The sequence below is a fragment of the Artemia sp. Qi Xiang Cuo genome, chromosome 4 (assembly GCF_049724085.1).
Source record: "Artemia sp. Qi Xiang Cuo chromosome 4, ASM4972408v1, whole genome shotgun sequence".
NCBI lineage: Eukaryota > Metazoa > Arthropoda > Branchiopoda > Anostraca > Artemiidae > Artemia > Artemia sp. Qi Xiang Cuo.
Window position 1 is genome coordinate 17,142,689 of NC_142797.1, and position 19,103 is coordinate 17,161,791.

Here is a 19,103-nt window from a genome sequence, read left to right on the forward strand (position 1 = left end):
TCAAGCTGAGAATTCAGAGACCTATCTATACCGGTTAGATAAAAAAAAAATAAACAAATAATTATTTGCCTTCTTTTATAAACAAATTTTCGAAAACTTATTTTTCTTAAATGATAACTCCGTCCTTTAAAGGAGTATTTCGACTCATATACTTACTTCTTCTAAGTGTATACTTTTACGAACCTTTATTAAAGTTCAGATACTTCTAAAGATTTTGGCCTTTATTTTAATATTTTAGGATGAACAGAGGTGGTGATATGTCATATAATGCAGACCTTTAATTAGATGAAAATAGGCAGTAAAGCGGCAACCATCTGCTCACAGAAGTCCGAAAAGTAAATTAATAATATGTTTGCACTTGTTTATTTTCTTAAATACAAATCTCTTAAAAAAAACAGCAATGTTATAAAAACCACCCCGCTTCAGAAAAATGCAAACCCAAATTTTATGACAGCCAAAAAAAGTGATGATATTATTTCGCCTCGGAAACCAATTTTTGACAGTAAAAAGAAGTTTAAATAATAAGTTTTACAGCCCTGTTGTGACAACGCAATCCTGAAATATCATTTCGACAGCCTAAATAAGTTAGGATTTGAATTTCTCCTCCTTGTTATTACAAAATGAAGATTTTCACCTCCTAGTTGGCTTTTGGGGTAATACAGACAGATACCCTTGATAAATCTACATTTAGTTAAATGCCTTTAGGTGGTATGCGTCATCAGTAAAATCTAACAGAGACCATACAAAGTAACCGAAACTTTATTTCAAACTTGTTTGCAAAAAGAAGCACTCTTAACAAATAAAAACCTATTAATATTTCAGCTATTGAAAACCAATTACAAAAAAATAACTTCCATCCCAACCCCAACCAGAGCAAGTGGTCCCAGCCCATAATCCACAACTACGTTTGTGGGGTGGGGGGGCGTGCCCCCCACGCCCCCACCTGGATCTGCCTATGCATAAAGCTCACTCTAGTGTTTAAGTACAAGCTGTTCAACTTTGCCTTTAATATGAACACCAGTGACTATCGAATATAATTTCCACCTTTGTCTCTTATTTTCATGGTGTAGCGTTTCGAATATCATTCTCTTGACTTGGTATTACTAAGCCTTATATGACTGCAATAATCTTCTTGAACTTATAATTCACTTCACTCTTCTCTGTACACTTCTCTTTAGGGGCGAATCTACAGCATGTTTATTGGGGGGGGGGGGGCAAGAGAGGTTCATATCCGGATAGTCAATGGGCATGGGATGTATAATATTTTATTTTCTCCACGTTATTGGGGGGGGGGAGGGCAAGTGCCCCCTGTTGCCACCCCCAAACGACGCCCCTGCTTCTCTTTAATCTCTAGGTTTATCATTTCAAGTGCCTTATCCAAATCTTTAATTCTTGTTACTAATTCAGCTATTAATTTCTGTGTCAAAAGATTGGTCAACAATCTGCTTCAATACTTCCTTGATGTATTCGTTATTTGGTGGGTCATCCCCCAATCTTTAAAATTCATCACCCATGACATCCTTTAGTGTGGGGGAGGGGAATTCGCCCTTTTAGATTTTGTTGTGATTTTTTTAATGTCCTTTTCAGTACTTTTTGGACAAAAATACTTTGTTTTTTAATTGAAATAAAATTGATTGACGCCACTGCTCATCAGATAGTATTTCTTTAATTGCTCTCGTGTTCACTGAGGTTTCATCATTTCTTTTACAAATTGGATAGAGTCAGCTAGAACCAAGCGTACGAGACACATTTGTAAAAAGCCTATGCTTGGGTTATGGTATTTCTGTACAGACAATACACAGGCATTTGGCATAACTACCGTAGCATTTTCCTGATCTTTTTTTAAACCCTACACATTCATAGTAGTAAATCATACGAACTAAATGGTCCTAATTCATGAGTAGAGGGCTTATTCAAACTGAAATTGAAAGTTCGAGTGCCATTTTTAAGCAAAAAGGAGATCACGCCACACCAAAGTATCGGTTTCTTTCATTTTTTCTCGTAAAATGACAATTGTGGAACAAAATTCTATTCGAGACAAGATGAAATTAGTAGCACCGATTCACAAAAATGTAGGGTGGGGGGCAAGGATTTTGTTTTAATGAACAAAAAAAAAAAAAACAGAACAACATTGATCAAATAGTTCTAATGGTGTACTTTGTGTTTCGATTGACACCATTTTTAGGAGTTATTACAGTGCTACTTAATAGCTGTGAAAATGACGTACAGGGTTAGGTCTCTAGTCCATTTGAACTGATTTTACTAATTAAGAGAGGGCAAAGCTAAAATAAAACCGTTGGTATAAAATACAAATTTTCTATGTCTTCTCAATTTAATTTTGTTGACATTTGGAGTCTAGAAATACGTTAATAAAAGAAGTATATCCAAAAGAGCACTGACTAAAAAAACTGCTATTTGTTTAAATTAGATGGTGCTAAAATCAACTATTTTTATCTAAGTTAAAAAACCTATTCCAGTTTTTTTTCATTTTTTGGCTGAACGGCGTTAAGCGAGAAATATGGCTCCAAATGTAGCTGCTGTAAAACTGAGTAATGGATATGATATGCCAATTATTGGACTTGGGACATGGAAGGTAAGAAATAGGCCTAGCTGAGGGACATCTGTTAGGCCTAGTAGAATAAAACCCTGGTCAATTTAGCTTATTATGGAACAGAGTAAATATTTAGCGATTACCACTTCTGAAGGAAGTATGCTTAGGCTAACAATTAAAAGTAGTAGGCCTACCATTTACATTTTAAATGTGTTTACTTTTTTAACTTTAATAAATACAAAATTAGGCCAGCCTATTAAGACTTTAAGGAATAAATTTCAGTATAGGCCTATGTATATTAAACTGACAATCCACAGTCATTTCTTTTTTTTTTTTTTAGTAAAGTTCAAATAATTTTTTGGTCTTGAAAAGGCATAGGGGTTGTCATTTTTGGTTTAATAGAGCTCTTTACTTTCTTTGTTCTGGTTCCTAGTAGCTTACCTAGGTTCCTAGTTTTAAGCTTTTTGGTAAAATTCTACTTTAGCTACTTTTGGCTATCTTGGAAAGGAGTTTGGTTAGGAAAATGAAACTTTCAGGGATAGATTTAAAGGCTAAAGTATGTTCCAGGAAGGTATTTTGAAGTACCTACCTCCACTCCTTCTTGCTCTAGAGGGTCCTGACCTTTGATGACCTTTAAAAATCTGTGTGTTATAAAGTGAAACCTTGTAAAATAGATCTTCTGCTTAAAATGAAGTCCAACGAAATTGTTTTCAGCCTCACAACTTTGCTCAATCCTGATTTATAGAGTTTTAAAGATATGCAAATACATTTCCTAAATTTTGAAAATGAAGATTGATATGGCTTAAAATACTATTCAAATAACAGGAATTGCATTTTCAGAACTAAAGCCAGAGAAAAAGAATCTTATAACTGAAAATTAAGGTAAAATGTTGTTTTGTCAAAATTTCAATAGGTATAGACCTGTCATGTAGGCAAATTTCAGGATCCTCTAGAGGGAGAATGAGAGGAGATAAGTACTTCAAAATACCTTCCCAGGACATATTTTAGCCTGTAGACCCATCCCTGAAAGTTTCATTTTCCTAACCTCGCCCCTTTCCAAGATAGGTAAAAGTAACTAAAGTAGAATTTTACCAAAAAAAGGCAAAGGTCTAAAATTGAACCTCTTCAAAAGAAGATATGCTAGCCTAACAGAAAAAGAGACACATTTTTAGATTACAAATTATAACTTATTTTCATGGGTTGATTTGCATTTTTGACAATTCATCCCCAGCCCCTCTCAAATGGGACTCCACCCTTTGACTATTGGAAAAAATTAGTTTATAAGCTTATATAGAATGGCACTATCCAATCTCCTTATAATTAAAAACATTTTAGTCATCTAGTTGGAAAATTTGCCCATCTGTATAGGAAAAACATAAATTTGCCAACTAGTTGACTAATAACTTCTCCCCAGCAAAACTTTCATTTTCTAACTAGTTGACTAATAACTTCTCCCCAGCATTGCTTAAATTTGCCAACTAGTTTACAATAAATGTTGCCCCAGCAAAACTTTTCTTTTCCAACTAGTTGACTAATAAATTCTCCGCAGCAAAACTTAATTTTGCCAACTAGCTGAAAAGAAACATTGCCCCAAAAAACAGTTCATTTTCCAACTGGTTGACCAGTAATAGTTATAATATATTGTGAATAGCATAAAATACGTTAATAATATAGATTTTTTTTCAAATTCAATTATCACTATTGTTTCTATTGTGTCACAACTTCTGTCTCTCTCCCTGTCTCCCTCTTAATGGGAGATATAATTTGAGTTATATATTGGGCTTTGAAGCCAGGGATTTTTTTATTTATTCCCAGGATAATTAGTCTTGTAATACCTGGTCCCAAAAGTGAGATTGAATTTGTCAAAGCTTGGAGGGTTATTCCTCCTGTCTGTTAAAGAAAATGGATGCATATTTGAAGTTTTGTTCATTTCTATCTTGCATTTGTTGGACATAAATTGTGTATGTGTAAAATTCTACTTTAGCTTCTTTTGACTATCTTGGAAAGGGATTATGATAGGAAAATGAAACTTTCAGGAACGGGTCTATGGGCTAAAGTATGTCCCAGGAAGATATTTTGAAGTAACTACCTCCACTCTTTCTCCCTCTAGAGGGTCCTGACCTTTGATGACCTTTAAAAATCTGTGTGTTATAAAAGTGAAACCTTGCAAAATAGATCATCTGCTTAAATGAAGTACAACAAAAATTTTTGCCCCCCCCCTAGATATGGGGGCAAAAATTTGCCCCCAATACCTTCAAATATGGCTGAAAAAGGGTTGGAAAAGCAGTTGATAAAAGGCCCTCCATCACACTATCAACTGCCCCCCCCCTAGACAATATGCTGCCTACACCCATGCACTTATAGAAGGAGAAGACTTTTAGTTCTGTGGCTTCAAGACTATTTACTCCTGAATTCAGTTTGTTTGATTTACCTTAGCTGTAGTGCATTTGTTAAAAACAAATACTGCCAATTTTCACTGGACTGGGAATAGTATGTTTTTTTTTCTATTTACATCATGTTGTTAGCTAAAAAATTATTCTGATGAAAAGTTGCTTGCAAAATAGATGGCTAACAAAAGTGTTTATAGGGTAAGTTTGTTTCTAGCTTGTTGGATAAAGAAAGTATTACTGGGGAAAAGTTGCCAGTCAACTAGTTGGAAAATAAATTGTTTTTCTGGGGCAATGTTTCTTTCCAGCTAGTTGGCAAAATTAAGTTTTGATGGGAAGAAGTTATTAGTCAGCTAGTTGGCAAAATTAAGTTTTGCTGGGGAGAAGTTATTAGTCAACTAGTTGGAAAAGGAAAGTTTTGCTGGGGCAACATTTATTGTCAACTAGTTGGAAAATGAAAGTTTTGCTGGGGAGAAGTTATTAGTCAACTAATTGGCAAATTTATGTTTTTTTTTCAAGATTTAGGAAATGTATATACATATCTTTAAAACCTTGTAAATAAGGTTTGAGCATAGTTATGAAGATGAAAAAATTTGTGTTGTACTTCATTTAAGCAGATGATCTATTTTGCAAGGTTTCACTTTTATAACACACAGATTTTTAAAGGTCATCAAAGGTCAGGACCCTCCAGAGGGAGAAAGAGTGGAGGTAGGTACTTCAAAATACCTTCCGGGGACATACTTTAGCCCATAGACCTATCACTGAAAGTTTCATTTTCCTAACATAACCCCTTTCCAAGATAGTCAAAAGAAGCTAAAGTAGAATTTTACCAGAACATACACAATTTATGTCCATTAAATACAAGATAGAAATGAACAAAACTTCATATATGTATCCGTTTCTTTAACAGACAGGAGGAATAACCCTCCAAGCTTTGAGAAATTCAATCTCACTTTTGGGACCAGGTATTATAAGACTAATTATCCTGGGACTTAATAAAAAAAAAATCCCTGGCTTGAAAGCCCAATATATAACTCAAATTATATCTCCCATTAAGAGGGAGACAGGGAGAGAGACAGAAGTTGTGACACAATAGAACTAATAGTGATAATTAAATTTGAAAAAAAAAACTATATTATTAACATATTTTATGCTATTCAGAATAGATTCTTATTATTATTAGTCAACTAGTTGGAAAATGAATTGTTTTCTGGGGCAAATTTCGTTCCAGCTAGTTGGCAAAATTAAGTTTTGCTGGGGAGAAGTTATTAGTCAACTAGTTGGAAAAGGAAAGTTTTGCTGGGGCAACATTTATTGTCAACTAGTTGGAAAATGAAAGTTTTGCTGGGGAGAAGTTATTAGTCAACTAGTTGGCAAATTTAGATTTTTCCTATACAGATGGGCCAAATTTTCCAACTAGATGACTAAAATGTTTTTAATTATAAGGAGATTGGATAGTACCATTCTATATAAGCTTATAAACTAATTTTTTTCCAATAGTTAAAGAGTGGATATCCCTCTCAAATGGTCTTATAAAGCCTTAGGATATGGGCCTAGCCTATTAAGGGCAGATCCATGATTTTTTTAGGGGGGCCCAACATAGGTCAATCTGATAAACTTGCATTAGGAGCAAGTTTAATTAATGCAAACTTGCATAAATTATGTAAATTACACTACTTTAGACTATGTTAAGGGGGGCATGCACCCCCTTGCCCCTACCCTGGATCTGTCACTGTAGGCTATATTATAAAGCAAGAATTTCATCATTTTTTGGTTGGCATTGTTTCTTTATGTAGCCTAAGGCTATATGGGACCAATAGAAGGAGACTAGGGATGAATTGTAAAAATGCAACCTAAACTACAAAAATAAGAATAAAATTAGCAATGTAAATATGTGTCCTCAAATAGTTTGAGGGCTTAAGCAGCATTCACAAGTGTGTCAAGCTAGAATTCCATGTCTAGACACATGTCTAGCCAGAATTCAATGTCTAGGCAATGACTGTCCACAAGTAAAATTTGGCGCTTAGCTAGACATGCTACACAAGGCTCTTGGCTAGACATTGAGTTATAGACTCTAGAATTCAATGTCTAGGATTTTTTATTACAGCCAATCAGAATTTGTCAAGTTCCACTATTTTCATCATTTTGGTTCACCTTTGTAAACTGGAATTTAATTTCTGTTTTCTCATTAATCGTTTTTTTTTCATTTTAGGCAAATATACAACAGCAGACATAATAGTGAAGCACACTAAGGCAATTGTTTTGCTTAATCATCCATTATCTTGTGAATTAAAAATAGGGATTACAATTTTGAAAGTTTTGCCTGCATAAGCTCTCTTGATTGGCTAGAAATGACAATTTGTAGTTTTAGCTAAGCACCAAATTTTACTTGTGAATGGGCATCGCCTAGACATTGGATTCTGGTTAGACATGTGTCTAGATATGGGATTCTAGCTAGACATGCTTGTGAACGCTGCTTTAGGGTATCAGTAATCCATTTGTTGAGTACTAAGGAAAAAAGTTTATGTCATGCTATTGACCTACTGACCCAGTATAAAAACAACCAGACCCCATCCCTAGTTTGACAATCACTATCAATCCAGGTTTGTTGGTAAACACCAGCTAGGCCTAACTCCCTCCCATTGATGCCTGTGACCACCTCTGCATCTGCAATGATCTGCTGTTAAGTCAGCAAACAAAGAACTACACCAAACAAGCATATACATGCTACAACAGGGTTGCTTCAGGCAGTAGCATGGGACCAAGTGATTCTCAAGGATGATGTTGAGTTAGCCTGGAAAAATTTGAAGGATAGTCTGCTCCAAGCAGGAATGGATCCAGGATTTTTTTAGGGGGGGGGGCAAAGTATGTTGATAAAAAAAAAATTTAGGGGGGGGGGCGCAAAATAGGTTGATCTGATAAAATTGTGTTAACAGCAAGTTTAATTAATGCAAACTTGAGTTAATTAAGTAAATTACACTACTTTAGACTACGCTAGGGGGGGGGGGCACCCCAATTCTGGATCCACCACTGGCTCCAAGCTGAGAAGATGTGTGCTTTAATTTCACTTATGAAGGTGCCTAATACACTGCATCACCTGAATTGAAAATTTGCCATGAACCATAAAGTGGCGTTCACAAGCGTGTCTAGCTGGAATCCCATGTCTAGACACGTGTCTAGCCAGAATTCAATGTCTAGGCAACGACCGTTCACAAGTAAAATTCGGTGCTTAGCTAAAACTACAAATTTAGTTTCCAATCGTCATTTCTAGCCAATCAAGGGAACTTATTCGAGCAAAACTTTCAAAATGGTAATCCTTATTTTTACTGTCACAAGGTAATGGATGAGATAATGGAGCAATTGCCTTAGTGTGCTTCACTATTATGCCTGGTGGTGCATATTTGCCTAAAATGAAAAAAACAATTAATGAGAAAACAAAAATTAAATTTCAGTTTAAAAATGTAAACATAAATGATTAAAATAGTAGAACTTGACACATTCTGAATGGCTGTAATCGAGAATCCTAGACATTGAGTTTTATAGTCTAGAACTCAATTTCTAGCCAAGCGCCTTGTCTAGCGTGTCTAGCTAAGCGCCGAATTTTACTTGTGAACGGTCGTTGCCTCTTCTGGCTAGACACGTGTCTAGACATGGGATTCTAGTTAGACACGCTTGTGAACGCTGCATAAGAAGAAGACTTTCTTAAAGTATACAAGTACAAATGTACATACCAATGGGAGTGCTTTGCAAAAGCAAGGACCAAGCTGACTTGACACCTCACAGCTGATTAGGCATCCAACATCAAAGATGATCCAAGGAGATTCTGGAGATATGTGTCTGCAGTAGATAAGAGTAGGCTAAACGGACTAAACCATTCCTGCTCAACTAAAGGCAAATTGGAAAATCCAGGGGACATTGCATTTTTGTTGAACCAACCATTTGCATACAACAGGGAACTCCCCTGACTAAGCCATACCACCATACTCCTAAGCTGGGCAACCACCCAATACCAAAAATTCACATTATCACAGACACAATTATGAAAAGGTTGAAAAAACTTAACCCCAACATAGCTAGGGGCCCAGGTGGCATGCAACCTTGGATCCTTATACAACTTTCTGACAAAGTAGCTGAGCCATTCTGTTTGCTATTCAAGCTGTCCCTCAAATTAAAGAGCCTACCCACAGACTGGGAGATGGCTATTATCACTCTGATATTCAAGAAAGAATCTAGAACTCAGCAAGAGAACTACCAACCCATTAAGAAGCTGGTCATATTAACTTATTTCTTGGATGTCTATAAAATTACTCATTGTAATGGGCAGCTAATTTTTCAAATAGGTATTGAGATGGGCAAACCCCAATAGTTCTTGACCTTTTATTAGTAATATACCCAGAAACAATTGTTAGTATCAAGCCTGAACCACCATTTGGAGCAAGTGATCATACTGCACTCACTTGCCGGCTTAGGTTGTTTCCTAAGAAAAATCATTATGTAAGACATGTGTATACAAATTACAACCAAGTTAGGCAAGAATTATCAAGACAAGATTGGTCATTCATTGAGAATACAGATGCTCCTGAATCATGGTGTAAAATGAAAGAGATTATAGCTTCATCTTGTGACAAGCATACAACAATTACATCTGTAAGCCAAGAACTCTTCCTTTTCTCACCCATGATATCAAACTGGGAATCAAAAAAAGAAAAAGAAGTGAAAGAAATATAAAGATATCCTAAGACAGGCAAGTCATGATAGTTTTAAGCAACTTTGTAACAAGGCTTGACAGCTTTCATGAAAACTTACAAGAGAGTATGAAGAAGCAATTGCAGATGCTTCCAAATCAAATCCCAAGAAATTTGGGAGGTATGCTTCCCTGCAAAATCCCAGAAGACACTCAGTAACTAAGCTTTCTGTTGATGGAGCATCTATTACCAGCCCTAAAGACATAGCTGAGACAATGAACAATCAGTTCCAAGAAGTCTTCACTACCCCAGATACAGATCTACTTCCCAATCAACCTAAGTATACAGTTGATAATCCAATATTACCATTTACTTTCAGTAAAGATGACATTGAGGCTAGACTGAAAGATCTGAACCAGAGCAAATCTGTAGACCTGACAGAATACACCCTTGGACATTAAAGGAAGGTCATGCAGAATTGACCTTGCCTCTCACAGCACTTTTCCAAAAGTTCCTGGATACAAAGACAGTGCCTCAGGACTGGCGGAATGCTAATATTGCCCCTATCCATAAAGGTGGCAGTTGATTAGACCCATCAAATTACCACCCTATTAGCATTATATCCATTGTTGGGAAAATTCTGAAAGGAATAGTAAATACTGCCATTGTGACACACCTTTCAGTCTTCATTTAGTCTTCAGAGTGGAAACACCTTTTTGGATTCACTCACTTTGGACTTGAATTAATTAAGAGCTTTGAACATGAATTAATTCAGTGACCCTAGCTAACTCATCTTTAATCAGCAATAATATTTGGTAATATATCAAAACCCATTTCGGTTCAAAAAATGGCAAAGAGAGTATGCCAGGAATGCAGATTAAGAGTTACTATTAACTCTATTCATTGCAGTAGCTGTGAGTTTTACTTCCATGAACATTGCTCTGGTATAGAACGTTCTAAGTGGTCAAGAAATTTGCTTTGCCTAGATTGTACTACAAAAGAAGATACTAATGACAAGGTAGTACCTTTTGATGACTCTTTGCGCTGTTCCCCCCAGACCTCATCCACTCTTAAGACACCTCCACGTCACCCATTGGGAAGTGACCTGGTCAACATTTTGAAGGAAGTGAGGTCATCACCCTTATCGTCTCTCAAATCAATTCCTTGCCAAACCAATTTCATGCCCCAGGACAGTCCCCCCTCAACCACGTTCGATGTTTCCTGCCAAACCAATTTCGTTTAGAAAACAACTGATTTCAGTTGCCAAACCCCTGACCAAGCTACAGTATTCAAGACCTGTGCTTCCTACCAGTCCAACTTGTTAAACAACGTTCCTACTGCACCTAAAACAAGACACCTCCTCCCTCCCTCTTCTCCAATCCAGGAAAAGGAGAAATCCCCAAGTTCTGTTAAAACCAGTATTAAAACAAGACTTATTGATGCTAATGTGGCTCCTGATAACATTGTCAAAAATCAAAATTTAACAGAAGACAAGGTCAACAACAAAATTATAGATACAAATTCAGTAATTTTCGGTTCAACTAAGATAAAAAGACAAGTTTGTGTGTTTAAAGGATTGAACTGTCTTGGTTTTAATCCTCTCTCAGGCACAAGTGTTCAAGGTCAAGTCCATTGTGAAATTGACCTTAGTTATACATGTAAAACCGGGTGTGAGTTCAATACTAGTGATGAACTATCCAGGAAGCAAGTTAATGGTAATAAAGATATATGTAAATATGCCTGGAGAGGGGTTTGCAAGAAGGAAGAGTCGTGTAAATACCTTCATTTGTGCAAGAATTATTATTTGAAGAATGAATGTAGTGTCCCTGGGTGCAAACTCTTGCGTTCCAGGGTGTGTGTCAGTTTTAGAAGTGGGCTTTGCTTCGGTGAATGCAGTCAAATCCACTTGAAATATGGATACAAATCTTTTAAAAAGCTCTTAGATAGTGCCGAAAAAAATTTAAACCCACAGTCAGCACCCCCTCCAATTCCTTCTCTCATCAGTTTGGACCTGTCAAAAAACGATTTACATCAAACCTTCCCACCATTACATCAAAGGTCAGTGAGATACCGCAAGCAGTTCAGCTCAACGAAAACAAATTCTCCCCCCTCCAACAGTGCCAAGAAAACTCTGTCAAAAAACTAGAGTCACCGAGCCTGCCAAGTAACACACCAGTGTCCATTGAAGCACCACCACCAGTTCATTCCGAGGAATTTAAGACCCCAACCGTATTTTATCACCTTAAAGAAGACCCTACTTCCATCCATTCGTTCCCAGGTACTTCGGCTTATGGAAGCATCGAGTTACGTGACTTAGTTCTAACTTATACCAGTGTTTTAGTTCTAACTTATGTCCCCCCAAATCCCAACTTAATAATATCCCCATAATTTGTCTGCTGTCCTCGTTTTCTCTCAAGCCCGGCCCAGCCCCGCCTTTTAATCCTGATTCTCAAACGAATCCCAGCCTTCATCCCGAACAAGATGCCTCTCCTCTCCCAGATCCACGTTCCTCCCACCCCCACTGTCTCCCAGAATTCACAAACAAAATATTGCTCTCTTTAGTAACCGTTTTACTTTCCCAAAGTTGCTTGTTACGAACGCCAAAAGCCTGAATTTTGACAAATTGATCGAGCTAGAGGCCCTCTGTTAAGTACACAAAATTGATGTAATTGCCGTAACTGAGGTCCATGCACAGAACCCTGTTTTATTGAAAATTAATAACCACTCCCAATTCATAAAACTTCGTCCTCATGATCACCCCCTAGTAAAACCCTTACACATTTGGATTTTGGATTACCAATGAAAACTGGCTGGCTCTCAAAGGAAAAAATTACATTAATTTTAAAGTCTCTGAATTCTAAAATCTGATTAAAACAAAATACATAAATTTCTTCCCTGTTAAAATAGTAAAAACATGTTCTATTGACAAACCATACATTACTGGCCAATTGAAAAAAATAATTAGAATTAAATTGAATCTACTAAAGAGTGGTAAAACATCCAAAGCGACCTCACTGCATAAACATATAAAAAAAGAAATACGTAAATTTGTTTCTTCATATTACAAATGCAAAGTCCAAGATTTATTTTCTACAAAGCCAAAACAATGGTATAATAGAATAAAGAAAATTTGTGGGAAAACACATAATAATATAGATTTCCATTTCCAAGAAGACCCTTCAGTTACAGCCAATGATCTGAACAGGTTTCTTTCTTCGATAGTTCAGAGCCTCCCTCCCCTTTCTTTTGACGCTCCTTATGATTTGTGCTCTCTCAATTTCCCCACTATTTCGCCCTCGGATGTGTAGGCAAAAATTAAGAACATTAAAAAGTGTAGTACATGTCCACTAGACATCCCGATTGTACTAATTAAATCCTTTGCCGACAATCTCTCAGAGGCTTTGTCCTTACTTTTTGATGAAATTACCTCTACTGGTAAATTTCCAAATTGTTGGAAATTAGGTTTTATTACTCCCGTAAAAAAGAAAGGTAACAATCAAGATTTTGATGGTGTCCATCCCGTTACTCTTACTCCAGTTCTTTTCGAAGTTATATGAAAGCTTTTTAGCTGAGTGGTTGAAAGTAAAGATAATCCCAAATGTTGACCAAAGACAATTCGGAAACCTACGTTCTACATCTACTACCCACTATATTGTTCACCTTATGGACACAATATGCAACACACTCGAAAAACCCAATACCTCGCTTAATGTTATCGCTGTTGACTTGCAAAAAGCTTTTGATTTAATCAACCACAATATACTATTAGAAAAGCTATGCAATGACTTTCAAGTTGACCCTTATTTAATTAGAATAATTGTGGCTTTCCTTTCTAATAGAACGCAAGTTGTGAAATACCTGAATGTATATTCTGATCCCCTCCCAATTTATAATGGTGTGCCCCAAGGAACCCTCTTAGGTCCAATTTTATTTCTTACAATGATAAACAACCTTGGTGTTTATTTTCCGGATAGACGGAAATTCGTTGATGATCTAATTGTCTTAGAGACATGTTCCAAAAATTCCAAAAGCAACCCAATGTACATCTTGGAATCGATATCAGCCGAAGCTCTTACCGATGATATGAAAGTCAACCCTTTAAAGTCAACTGTTCTTACTATTAATTTCCTTAAAACTCCCCCTTCTTTCTCCTGTCCAGTCCCCCCTGAAATGTCTGTTGCCACTATGAAATTACTGGGCGTTACCATCTCAAGTGACTTAAAATGGGATTGTTATATTAATGACATCTTAAAACGGGCAAATACCGCATTTTCCCTCCTTAAACTCCTTAAAAAACTTAAATGCCCTAAATCGCATTGTTTGAGGATTTTCCTGTCATTTGTATGCCCAACCCTTGAGTACGCCTGTCCTGTTTGGCATCTTGGCATTTCCATTGGATTGTCGGACAGAATAGAGGCAGTCCAAAAAAGGTGCCTAAAAATTATCTTCAATGAGGCTAAAGTACCTTATATTTCCCTTCTTAGGAGAGTTAATCTTGTCACCCTTAGGTGAGCAAAAAGGAGAGCAAGAATTATCTTGCGTTTTGCTAACAATGCCCTTCATAACCCTCGAACAACTCCCCTTTTCTCTGGTCAATATTCACCCCTTCGACCCCGCGTTCTGTGTCAACAAAAATCCCCCTTCTTGCCCCAATAAGAGTTGTGCACTGAAAGATATAGAAGAACTTTTATCCCTTACATGGTTGACATTTTCAACCAGTGAATCTCCGCAGCCTCCCCCCCCCCCCCTCACTCACTTTTTACCTCATAGTTATTAATTTTAATGCCCATTTTGCAAATTTGGAGGTTTTTTATTTATGTTTTTTAGTCACTAACTAACTTATGTTTTTGTTTTAATTTTACTTTATCCCCTTGTTAATTTTACGAGTTTCTGTTTTTTTGGCATTTTTGCTGACTTGACATTGGGCTTCTAATTTTATGAGTTTAATTTATTTTTGTTTTTAACATTTTTACGTATTTGACATTGTCCCTTTTATAATTTTTTGTTGTTGTTTGATTGTTTGTTTTTGTTGTTCTTTTTTCGCATTGTTTGACGCTAAAGTGCGAATTCGGCCCTTTTGGGCTTGTGATAGCCGTTTTTCAGCAGTAAATCTTATCTTATCTTACCTTACCTCCAACAATCTTATTGCACAAAGTCAGCATGGATTTAGATAAGGAAAATCTGTTGATACAAATCTGATAGATGTGTACAATTTTCTCTCAGAGCTCCTAGATAGAGGAATTTCAGTAGATCCCATTATCCTAGAATTTGCTAAAGCATTTGACAAAGTATGTCATTGTGAACTACAGACAAAATTAATTGCAATTGGGATAAGCCAGGAGGTTGTTGAGTGGGTGCTGATATTCCTGAAAGATAGAAGGCAGAGCGTAAAGGTTCATAGAGAAAACAGTCAGGTATTTTACTCAGATAGTACTGAAGTGGAAATTGGAGTCCCACAGGGAACAATCCTTGGTCCAACATTAATTAACATCTATATCAATGATGCCCCACAATCTGTTAAAAATAAAACGAACCTGTATGCCAATGATTCGTAATCATCAGCACTACAAAAACAGCCAAAGAGCAAGCCTTATTACAAGCTGACCTAGACAAACTCCAATTGGGCAAAATTCTGGAATTAGAATTCAACATTAAGAAATAAAGGACAATTCATTTTGGCAGAAAGAATGTGATGGGTTAGTATCACATGTGTGGAATAGCTGGTGTTGGGCAATTGATTGGTTCCTCCCACTCTGAAAGAGACCTGGGTATACTTGTGGATAATAAATTGAAGTTTACATTCTCAGTCAGTTACCTCCATACTGCTCCAGACTCATGGAATTGTAAAAAGAATGTCCTGCAGTAGGTCACCAAAGAGGATGTCAAAGCTATACAAAGGACTTGTTTGACCAAAACTGGAATTTGGTATGTGTATGGCAATCCTACTAAGTAAAGGTGACAAGAAAAAACTAGAGAGTGTCCAAAGGCAAGCAACTAAATCAATAGAGGGTTTTAAAAGCCTGGACTACCTATCTCGCCTGGAGCTTAGTCCTTGCGACAAAATGTGCTTGAACTTGACCAGTGAACAAGAACTAGAGGACACAGCATGAGGATGTACTGCAAATGAGCCAACACAGGACTACAGAACAACTTCTTCCTGAATAGAGTTGTGGGGCTCTAGAACTCCCTAAGCAAAGGAGCAGTCTCAGACCCTAGTGTAGAGGTCTTAAAGGGAGCTGTGGACAAATATTGGTTGTCCAAGCCATGGCTTTGAGAATGGGATGCAGCCAACACGTTGGTTCAACATCTTGAATAACCAGTATCAACAGGATGATTCCTTTTTGCTGGACAATGTGATTTAAGGTAATTAGCCTTACCTCAGTTGTGGCCAAGCTTATTGAAGGGATAGTCAATTATACCATCATAGAACATATTGCAAAGAATATCCTCCTTTTTAGTGGTCAGTTTGACTTCAGGAAAGGTATTTCCATCAAAACAATTCTATGACTACAACAGACCAGATTCTCTATGTACCCCCCCCCCACCTAATGTGCAAAATATAGCCCAAATTATATATTTCCCATGCATTTTACCATACATTGCTTCTTTCAACTTAATACCTGTAAATTGAAGTAACATTGACAGCATCAAGAAACAGAAAAATGCATGGGAATTTAATTTGGGCTTTATATCTCCACAATAGAGGGGGGGGGGGTGAAATTGGTTTATGTATATCATTTCCATTATACATTTTTTAGGAATATTATGAAGTAAGGCAAAATTCGCCAAGTCCTGTGATGAGCTCCAACCCATATCAGTAACACCCAATTTAGCAAAAGTGATCAAGTCATTCATATATTGTGAACTCTTGTTGCAAATAAGCCTTTGCCTTGACCCTTACCAGTACAGATGCCTTAAAGGTAGTGTTACAATTCACTGCTTAGTATGGCTCTACCATCTAATTACTGAATGGGTAGACAAAGGAGGTACCAAATTTGATCTGCTTCTGGCTGACTATTGTAAGGTGTTCAATTTAATATGCCACATCACAGCTTTGCAAAATATGAAATAGATGGGCGGTAGAAAGGCTATTCTACTACTCATAGTAGACTTCCTGAAACATCAATATTAGTGCGTCTATGCACTTTTTCCCAGGAATCTTGACTCTGAGTAGGCAGAAATAACTTTTGGCACTCGACATGACACTAAACTTGCTGTCCTCATGTTTTTAGCCTTCATTAGCTGCGTTTTTATGTGACAACACTGATAAAAGACTCAAATTTGTGGGTAATTTGTCAACCCTGCTGAAATAAAAGCTCATTTAGTCTTCCATTAGATCTTGACCTGTCAAGACGTCTTGTTTTTATATAAATGAGGCTTGTGATTTTTAAGTGAAGATGCGAGATGATCCCTGTGAACTTTTCTCTAGCAAGTACCAGTGCTAATCCTGGCTTAGGCGACCAGGTTTTAGTTGAAGATATAGCTTCCAATTCAAGGTCTGTCTCGTTTTTGTTTCTTAGCCTAGAATGTCCCACCCTTGTAACAAAGGCTGCAGAAAATGTGGAACTGGGTCTTTCCAGTGTTCGAAGTGCAATGCTGGGTTGCACCCTGCTTCTGCTGACATAACAAAAAGTAATCACCTTAAAAACCCTAATTGGTTATGCATACAATGCCGAGCGTCAGTGGTTGAAAATGACGAGATTAATATCATCGATAACGAACCAGAAGTGGTCCAACCAATCGAGGCTATAAAATCCCACCTTATTTCTAATAAAGAAAATTCAACTATTTCAAATGATAATCAACTTGGTGATTGTTAGTAGTGTGCTATCTAGTACCACAGAGCTAGATGGTATAAAGCGACCAATCCCTCTATATTATGGACCTATAAAGTGATTGTGCATGTTATATTTGGAACTAGATATTCAGGGACGAGATTGTGTAATGCAACCAGACTGGTTTCTGAGGCAATGCCTATTTTCTGGACCATTGCCTTTAGTCAAGACTGGTTTGCTTAGGAATGCGTCGCTGGTAATTAAAGAATGAGGAATGGGATTCTACAGTCAGAATTGTTTTTAAGTTGAAAGTTATAACATTTGCTTAAACTAACTCAATTTGCGAAAAAAGATATTTAATAATGATAAAAAGTTGTATCATTGCGTAAACGAACTCAATTTGCGAAAAAAGGTGTCTAATAAAGATGAAAAAGCTGTATCATTGCGTAAACTAACTCAAGTTGCGAAAAAAGGTATCTAACAATGATAAAAAGTTGTATCATTGCGTAAACTAATTCAATTTGCGAAAAAAGGTGTCTAATAAAGATAAAAAAAGTTGTTTCATTGCGTAAACTAACTCAATTTGCGAAAAAAGGTATCTAATAATGATAAAAAGTTGTATCATTGTAAACTAATTCAATTTGCGAAAAAAAGTATAGCATATGCATAACTATGCAATAAATGATCTTAATTGGTGATTGAATAATAGGAGTGAAACAGAGCTATATAACATTTTTAATTGGATTGTATGAATGTTGTAAAAAAGGGTTAAACTGCTTACCAGTTAAGGAAACCCCGAAGGGGATGCTAACTCATAGGCAATTTATTATAAATTTGGAATAGCATCGTTAGCATCAATATATGGAAATGATTAACGATGACAAGATGACATTGTGACTTGACCTAGCTTCACTTCTCGGATGTCTTCTGTATAATACGCAAGTACCTTTTGAACAGTGTTGTCAATATAAAATATGCCCAAGATTGTAGTATACTAAAAAGTTGATACTAATAGAGTTGTAGATGCCAAGAAAAGAATTGTAATAAAGAAATTCAGAACAATCTTTAGAAATCCTTAGAAATCAAATAGTGAGATGATTATGATTATGAATTATCAAGGATCGCAACCATCAATGACCCTAGCAACCAAGGACCTCTATCTTAAAAGGCCCCCTATCCCCCACCTCCAAGGGGCCCCTCCCTCCAACTTTTTGGGCCCCCTCCCCTATTTTTTATACTTTTTTTTGAAGTTTTTTGCTTTTTTATCCAGTGTCGTTTGCATTATTAGTTCTACGTAATAATAGTAAAAAGCTATAATAATTGCTTAAAAAAACTCGATTTGCGAAAAAAGGTTTAGCCTTCGGATAACTAGGCAGTCAATCATCATAATTGACGATTGAATAAATGGGATGAAATAGGACTCACTCACAATTCCTGTTATAATGTATGAATGTGGTAAAAAAAGGGTTAAACTGATTACCAGTTAAGGTAAGCCCGAAGGGGTTGCTAACTCATAAGCAATTTATTATAAATTTTGAATAGCATCAATCTATGGTAATGGTTAACTATGACAAAATGACCTTGTGACTTAACTTAGCTTTACTTCTCGGATGTTTTCTGTATTATACACAAGTACCATTTGAACAGTGTTGTCAATATGAAATATGCTATAACATTCTAGTATACTAAAAAGTTGATAATAATA

General features: G+C 36.4%; 1 protein-coding gene across 2 annotated transcripts in view; it reads left to right on the plus strand.

The window, feature by feature from the left end:
* The first annotated feature begins 2,438 nt into the window (after positions 1–2,438).
* LOC148952829 (aldo-keto reductase 1B-like) overlaps positions 2,439–19,103 on the plus strand; it is a 53,875-nt gene continuing 37,210 nt past the window's right edge. For both annotated transcript variants that reach the window (XM_089088118.1, XM_089088119.1), the window contains exon 1: positions 2,439–2,593. In XM_089088118.1, coding sequence (XP_088944244.1) covers positions 2,519–2,593 — 75 coding nt within the window. In that variant the 5' untranslated portion in view covers positions 2,439–2,518. The remainder of the gene's footprint in view (positions 2,594–19,103) is intronic.